The sequence below is a fragment of the Cynara cardunculus genome, assembly GCF_001531365.2.
Source record: "Cynara cardunculus var. scolymus isolate 2C chromosome LG 1, CcrdV1, whole genome shotgun sequence".
NCBI classification, from domain to species: domain Eukaryota; kingdom Viridiplantae; phylum Streptophyta; class Magnoliopsida; order Asterales; family Asteraceae; genus Cynara; species Cynara cardunculus.
In genome coordinates this window covers 1,835,582-1,843,956 of record NC_037528.1, presented here as the reverse complement: position 1 = coordinate 1,843,956, position 8,375 = coordinate 1,835,582, and the positions used below count along the sequence as shown (strand labels likewise).

The 8,375-nt window shown below is 34.7% G+C and overlaps 2 protein-coding genes across 2 annotated transcripts; one reads left to right on the top strand and one right to left on the bottom strand.

Moving 5' to 3' along the window:
* Nucleotides 1-574: 574 nt before the first annotated feature.
* LOC112529228 (cyclin-U4-1-like) lies at nucleotides 575-2,024 on the top strand. Its single transcript, XM_025140395.1, has 2 exons — nucleotides 575-1,066; nucleotides 1,631-2,024. The coding sequence occupies exons 1-2, from the start codon at nucleotides 744-746 to the stop codon at nucleotides 1,905-1,907; spliced, it is 600 nt and encodes a 199-aa protein (XP_024996163.1). The 5' UTR covers nucleotides 575-743; the 3' UTR covers nucleotides 1,908-2,024.
* A 1,224-nt stretch (nucleotides 2,025-3,248) lies between these two features.
* Nucleotides 3,249-7,370, bottom strand: LOC112518872 (protein mago nashi homolog). Its single transcript, XM_025126659.1, has 3 exons — nucleotides 7,077-7,370; nucleotides 6,606-6,782; nucleotides 3,249-3,445 (listed from the first exon to the last, which is right to left on the bottom strand). Exons 1-3 carry the CDS (start codon nucleotides 7,305-7,307, stop codon nucleotides 3,386-3,388), a joined length of 468 nt encoding a protein of 155 aa, XP_024982427.1. The 5' UTR covers nucleotides 7,308-7,370; the 3' UTR covers nucleotides 3,249-3,385.
* Nucleotides 7,371-8,375: the final 1,005 nt, after the last annotated feature.

Here is an 8,375-nt window from a genome sequence, read left to right as displayed (position 1 = left end):
CCCAAAAATAACACAATAGTGTTCATATAACATGTAATGAATTCTTGTAAATTAACAATTAAATATAATTACAAAATTAATATATTGTTTTAAAATATAAAAAAAAAATCATCGTAAATATTTTTGGACAGATTTACCCATATATGGTTTCCYATTAATTGAATAAATAATCTCGAAGAAGATGCTTCTCCACGACTATGTATATACCCAAATCTCAATCACAATCTTTTGGCAAAAATATCCAAAAATTAAATGTTTTTTTATTAATCTGGATATTCAACCCTCTATGCAAGCCGATTAATTCAGAGCAATGAGCCAGTGCATTTGAACTTCGGGATTTTTATTCTTCTTTAGGTTTGAACCTGAGATCTCCAAGTACTTTTGACCTTCGGAGCTAATTAAGCTCAAACCAATCAGGCACCACCCTTGTGGTTAAAAATGTTTTTTTATAAAAATCGAAATTAAAAAAAATATCGAAAATATGGTAAATGATATTTAAATGAGCGTAATTGATGGAGTATAATTCCCAATATTTTTATTTAAAAAAATTAAAAAATAAAAGAAATAAAAGAGAAAGCAAGCTAAGTCTGACCTGGAGGTTGAAGACATGCATGTCATGAATTCTTCCAAAAAAAGCCACACAGCTCACACCCAACGCATTCTCTAAAACCCTTATTGTGTATATAACAACACACATACTACCACGGTGTTATGTGTGTGTTTCTGAACCTTCTGGAACATCAATGGCGGATCTTGTKATGCCCAACCTCATAAATCTCTTATCGTCTCTCCTCCAAAGAGTTGCTGAATCTAACGATTTTGAGCGTCCTTTAAACACTCAGAAGATATCTGTTTTTTATGCGTTGATTAAGCCGAATATAAGCATCGGGAGATACCTGGAGCAGATCTTCAAGTACGCCAATTGCAGTCCTTCGTGCTTCGTGGTGGCTTATATCTATCTCGATCGGTTCGCAAAGAAACAACCGCTTTTGCCGATCAACTCTCTCAATGTCCATCGATTGCTTGTTACCAGTGTCCTTATTTCGATCAAATTCATGGATGATATGTGAGTTCACGAATATAGTTTTCACAATTCTCAATTTTTGCTGTTCTTATTTGATTACACGTATAGAATATATAACGATAATCAAATGAGAACCATAAAAAAGTTACAAATCCATGAAAACCAGTATAAAAAATATCTTTTTATATGATTTTTTTTCATCAAAAACGATGATTTAAGGTATTGTTTCACATCTGTCCGTGTTCACCTCCTAAGGATATTACATGTGAAACTTTTTTTTTAACTTATCGAAACATAACAATGTTTTATATAGTGAAACAAATACATGTAAAACTATCATATTATGAAACAATATTTTAAATCCTATCAAAATAGTTTTAAATTAGTCCTCACAAAATCTTGTCCTGCTCTTACCGAGTAAGATTTTTAGTTCTTGTTATATTCATCCGATAAAGTAAAGCGACTTGGTAAGCGCTTACCCGGCCAAACGTTTGGTAAACGGCACCTTAATCATTCAAAATAAAATTTTCGTGAACTCTTATCAAGATTTCAATTTAGATCTGATGTATAAGTTTTCACAATTGTTTTCTTTTATTTTTGGTTCAGRTGTTATAATAATGCTTACTACGCAAAAGTTGGAGGGATATCAACGGCTGAGATTAACCTGCTTGAAGTCGACTTCTTATTCGGATTGGGGTTCCAATTAAACGTGACACCAAACACCTTCCATGACTACTGTACATACCTCCAAACGGAGATGAGGATGATGGGATTTCCTCCTCTGTGCTCAGCTCCACAAGTTCCTACCATAGTSGCAGATCATTGTTCCATCAACGAAGATGATTGCCAATCTCAACATCATCATCCACAGCTAGCCGTTTAAGGATCTCTGGACAGAAATATGGGTTGACTTTTAAGTAAAAAAAAGTCAACAAATTTTCTTTGATTAATTTGTCGTGCACTCGTGCTTGTCCAACAACAAGACTTACACATTGCATGATTAAAACTTTTGCTCCTTAGATCTGTTCAATATTCGCGCCCCAATCATTCAAATTACATTACTTCGCCTGCCCAATCTAAATATAAACTAAATGTAAATAAATTACATTCAAAAAATTACATATACAGAGAGAGACTTGGGATCATGTGAAACAAAACTGTTTTCGTGAGACACGATCTTTACACTTGAAACTTTACAGCAAAACATTGTGAAGGTTCGGCTTTCTTTTACCTTCACAACATTTTATTGTGAAGTTTCAAGTGTAAAAAAATTATGTGTTACGAAAACAGTTTTGTCTCATGTGAACCCAACCCTCTATATACTATTATATGTATCATTCATCATAATTTTATAGGATACAACATTCATACTCATGGAAAAGCACCAAAAAGAAAAATTGGTGAATAAATATAGAAGATAAAAAAAATAGAGTAGACGTGACCATAATATTACATCACTTGGAGCATGTTGCAGTTCTTAAGGAGGGTTTGATACATAGGATAGGACCGACATGTTTGACACAACATTAGACTAAGACCGGACAAGATTAAGGGTTTGTTTATTAGCAGCTTAATGGGACTCAGATTATTCGGTCAACTACACACGACTGCTTGGTAGTGGCTTAACGATATAAAAAATAACTTATTTGGTAAGTTTAAGGGCAGAGCTTTATACAAAAAGCCAAGTTTCTTTCCAAACTTGTCATTCCTGACTAGAAAGGGCACTTGTTTCTTCTATGAATAAACTCTCCCAAACAAAAACCTTCTCAATGAGATTAATCCAGACATACGGCTTTATCCATTCAGTACTTGATGGAAAACCAACCAAACATCCTTAAGTGGGACAAAAATGCATTTTTTTTATTCCCACCAAAATAGGTGGAACAAGAATCAGACAGATGAGGCAAGATTGGTTAATTATTGTACCTATATCAAATTAAAACCCTAAAATCTTTCACAATTCTTTCACATGTCAACCTCACTCTCGTCAATCCAGTCTTGTCTAGTCTAACTCCCTCCAGTGTTGTCAGCATACGAAACGCACCCTAAACAACATAATCCTGCATCTTCACAAAAATCATTAATTTGCCATCATTTTATGTAATACTTGACAGTTAAACATCATAAATTGGTGGTTGCCTAAACCTATTACACTTTGAATTTTTTAACAAAAATAAATTGTAACARCATGAAAAGATAAACAGCCGGTGTAAATTCATATTAAGCAAGCCTCAAACTGAACTACAAAGGTTTCAATGCCAAAGCAGGCAATCATCCACACAAAGTAAAAATCCATGGACATAAAAGGCAACTGGGGTAAGTGCATTGTCCGAACATCTACGCTGTACCTTTAAGATTTTATTAAATTGGCTTGATCTTGAAATGAAGTGAAATCAGTGAGAACACAAAACACTTCAGGTCCTGCAACGTTAAATTTAAGTTAGGAACAATCTAAGCACATCTACGAATATATAAAATTTCACAGAATTTAATCGAATCAATGTAAGATAATAAACATTCATCATCCCACAAGATCAAGGTTACTTCAAAATAAGAAAAATGAGTTGCATCACACTGATTTAGGAAGCACAAGTGAAGTACCAGTCCGGTGAACATAACAAAATCTTTACCAAGATTCGGCCCTTTTTACCTCTCAATCACCCAAAAATTAACGCGTTACAATATGTAAATGAAGTTCTCCCTGAATAATGTAAACTTATGTTATGAAGGGAGGTGGGGGTAAAAGCAACAGATCAATAAATGTAAAACCATAACTTGTACATTTGATTCCTCAAGGGCAAGGCATAAAAAACCAAACCAAACACACCCGCTATGTGCCACTAAGGTCTTGGGGGTGAGATGTACGTAGACTTGTCCCCTGTCCCAAAGAGGATCCGGCTTTAAAAAAATATTTGCAAAAATGTTTTGTTTCCATGAAGACCCCAAGCTGTCTCCGTATGGGGAAGGCATTGATGAATGTAAAACTAAACTCATAGTTCTACATCTTTTTTCCATTTCCACGTCTCCATATGCCTTGTTTAAGTTGTTTCATTTTACATTCTTTCAATTTTTCTTCTTCCTTCTCAAACCAACCCTGGTACAACTTTCAAAGAGAATGGTAAAGTGATAAGAAAGTCATAGAAGGTCCAAACGGATAAAAAGYATTATCTTTATGTTCCTTCAGGATGGATAATTAGCCTCACACGGGATAATCCTCTTTAGAAAATTAACCAGCAAATAACATAGTCAGGGTGAAAAAGGAAGAGATATATTTCAGACAATTAGCACAAAGTAGGAACAAAAKATTTAATGACYAACTGTTCTATTTTGGGATAGGGAACGGATGATGTTGATGGGCTAAAAGGCATCATTTTAGACTTCATGTTGAAAAATATATTTTATTCTCACTCTTCACTTCATAATACATAACYATGGTGAACTAKACTATCCCTCGGGAAGTAAAACTGCTATGTGATATCCAACGAACCTTGTAAAAGCACCTACCATTTTTTTGAAAATGCAAAACAAATTAATTAATGAGATAACCAGGTACAACTAATGTCCAGAATGGAATGAGTACAAACTGAATGTTTATACTGCAACACTAAAAACTATTACAAAAATTTGAGAAGAAATTGGGTATGATAGGACTCAACCAAAATGAAAACCTGAGCAAAAACAAAGAGGATGACTAAAAACTAGACAAATTCCGGTGTATTGAAAGTCAAACAATTAAAAATCCTAAAGCCGACTTAGATTGCCAAGCAGTTCCAAGGAGATACAAGTTGGGACCTAATCAAGGATAGCACTCCTCTTCCCCAAAATGATTTGTATTCTGAAATGTAGATATAATACAACTAACCCCCAGATAATTTTAATCAACATGTCTTGCCTTCGTTGGTATCAAATTTTTCCATGCACCAAACAGGACATGGACCAAAGTTGTTAAAGGCTCAAGGCTTAGGCGCAAAGGGGTCCCGGGGACTAGGCGCAAGGCACAGGCCTCATAAATGCGAGGCGCATCTTATCAAATACACACACACAAACATACAGTTACTCACAACTCAAATATGCAGCAAGTACAAGCCTCCAATGCAGCAACCAGAAATATTATAGAGGATGCTTGAAGTTCTAAGGACTGGGTATTTAGTATTAGGGTTTGACTTATCCATTTAACACTCCCCCGTCCCAAAATAAGTGTCACGATGAAAAAAGCACACAGGTTAGAGAATTGTACTTATTACACTTTTAATGAACTAAATGACAATGTTACCCTTAGTAATAGAGAGAGAATTAATTTCTTCATATGATAATTAAGGGTAGAATGGGGAAGTGTGCACTTATTTTTTTGAAGTGGACATTTATTTCGTGACAAACAAAATAGAAATATGGACACTTATTTTAGGATGGAAGGGGTTATCTCTTTTTTTAAGAAGTCTATGAGATAATGAGATGAGAAGATGAGGAAAATTATTTAATATTAGGGTTTGACTAGGTATTTAGTAACTCTTTATGAGGCATGCCTAGGCCCACAAGGCGCCTCGGCCAAGGTGCAGCGCCTTAGTGAGCTTCATAAATACGCCTAGCCTCAACTTTGAAAAAGCCCAAGACCTTGAGCCTTATGAGCCTCAGATCCTAGGCGATCCTCAGGCGCGCTTTTAACAACTATGACGTGGACACAACCAATTTTAAGACTAAAGAAATAGATTCAGCGATTCATAGGAAGTAGCTAACTAGCCATTATGATAACATGTATGATGAATCGACGATGCTTATGAATGTTAAACTGCAAAAACATTTGTGAAAAATGATCATCTTTGATATCTGAAACTTGTGCATGAAGCGGACCAGCGGAAAGATTAGCCACAGATCCTTCCTGCTACTGATCACCACTTCTATGATACAATTGTAAATATTTTACACATATTTCTAAAGTTTCCATCAGAACTGACTCCTAAATAGACTTTGCAGCTCACAACTGCTCTACCCTGAACATTCTTAGACCAGAGTACCAGACTAATAAGACCCTGTCTTGCATACCAAGCTTCAGATCATACTGAGATTTTTCAAAGACAAATATCAACTTAAGACTACGTTAAATCCAAATCAGAAAACGGGACATTTAGAAATTAGGAATCCAGGACATTCTTAGACCAGATTAACGAAATCCCCAAATTTTGGATCATACGAACTACTAAGAGTTTTCAAAGACAAATATCAAGTAGCATTCACAAAACAGTCAAGACTCCAGTAAATCTGAATCAGGAAATGGGACGACTGGAAATTAGAAATCGAGTATGGTGAATATCTTATTCTGCTGTTGTTGAATGGTGAACCAACTTCTGTTCAGCCATAATCCTCTCGACTATACCTCTACTATACACACAGACGCATATATATATATATATATATATATATATATATATATATATTATAACATAAGAAATACACCATGTAGGTCGAGTTTTTGTAATTTCTGTAAGAACGGCAATAGAAGCATGAACCAAAAAAACAATATGCAATTGATGCGATTGCCCTGACCTTTTGCGCTTGAAATCAATGATAGAAATTCATTACATACCTGAACGAGATAATAGAAGATGCGGAGGCCTTCAGGATCGTTACTGGTCTGAACATCCATCAGTGACCCAATCTTCGAAGTAGTAAACGAGATGTGTTCATTGCCCATCACAATCTCAAGCTCTTGTCGTCCTACACGATCTGGTTCAGGCCAGTTGTTGTCATCTTCCTTCATAATCTACAACAAAAACGCCCATACGTTACCAACTTTTCGTTGCAAATTATTTCAGTAAGCTATGCATGAATCCATAAATTCGGTATGACATCCATAAATCCTAGTTAGTATGTCTCTTCCATCTTACCAGAATCTCAACCTCTCAGACTGAATTACTAACTCTTCACTAATTAACGAAAGTCAGAGACACAGATAATGATGACGGATCAAAAAAAACATAAAACCTAAATGGATGTTAAAACCCTAACAAAATGCAAATCAAGCCAAAATGAAACAGATAGGTGAAGAAACACTAACTTCGGAATCGGAGACGATACGACGGCACTCTTTGAGGACGGAAGGGGTAAGGAAGACCTCTTTGCGGATCATGGTGTCGTTCTTGTAGTTGGAGTTGTTGGCGTAACGGAGCTTCCCGTCAGGTCGGAACTCAAACTCCAGAAACTCATGTCCAAACTTGCCCTTGTGCCCTACGTAGTACCTCAGGTAAAACTCCCCGCCGGCCGTCACACCATTCTCCTCTTCCGCCATCCCTTTTTCTGGTTTTCTTCTGGTTTTGGCGAGGGATTGAAGTCAGATTTTTAAATTGGAAACAGTATTTGCTTTTTGGTCCCTGTATTAGATGTAAAATAAACTTTGGACACTAAAAATTCTGAAGTTTTTGTTATTTAACAGATTTTTTATATTATTTTTTAAAATAAAAAAATGTAAAGAATTTTCTAAATTTTTTATTAGGCATGAGAATGGGACCCGACCCGTCTGATAACCCGGTCCACCCATTTCGGTCGGAAACGGGGATGGAGATGGGGACAAGGATCCCCGTTTGTCTCAAACCGGAGATGGAGACGGGTATGGTACTCCCCGCCCGAGCCTGTACCCATTATATATATATATATATATATATATTAATTAATAAATTATATATATATATATTTATACATATATATATTATTTATTTCAACTAAAGTGTTAATTTATAATTTCCTATTTCCTATTTTCTAACTAGGTTTATAATTTAAAATTGTTATTTTTTGGATGTTAATATGCAATTTTTTGGATGTCAAGTCAAAATACAATTTGATAAGTTTTGTATATTAGTCGATATGGTTTTATATTACTCAATATCTTTTGATACATGTAAATTTAAGTTTTTTTTTAAGTTATTAGTTTTTTTATGATGTGATTTTTTGTATTAAATTAAATTCATTTTGGTTTTAGGTTTATTGAGAATGTTTGAGATTTAAACATATGGTTTCTTACATAGTTAATTTAAAATAACTTACATAAATGGAAAAAAAATCAATGTTTCCCCGTTGGGGATGTGAATGGAGATGTGATTATATTCCTCGGTGAGGACGGAGACGAGGACAGAGATAAGTAATCGGGGACGGGGACGGAGATTGAGATCCCCGATCCATCCCCATGTCTAATTTTGATGTGTGAATGGAAAATTTAATTTTTTTGTCATACTTACCAATGAAATTGAATTATTATTATTTTATATAAGCTTCTAAAAAATATATTAAAATGATAATTATATAAAATATTTTAATAATTTTATATTAAAATCTTTAAAATAGAGAATATGTTAGAGTTAAA

Coding starts and splice junctions, on each gene's coding strand:
- LOC112518872 (XM_025126659.1), bottom strand. CDS start 7,307: ATGGCGGAAGAGGAGAATGGTGTGACGGCCGGCGGGGAGTTTTACCTG. Junction 6,783..7,076: donor GTATCGTCTCCGATTCCGAA/GTTAGTGTTTCT, acceptor TTTTTGTTGTAG/ATTATGAAGGAAGATGACAA. Junction 3,446..6,605: donor TCTTCTATTATCTCGTTCAG/GTATGTAATGAA, acceptor TTAACGTTGCAG/GACCTGAAGTGTTTTGTGTT.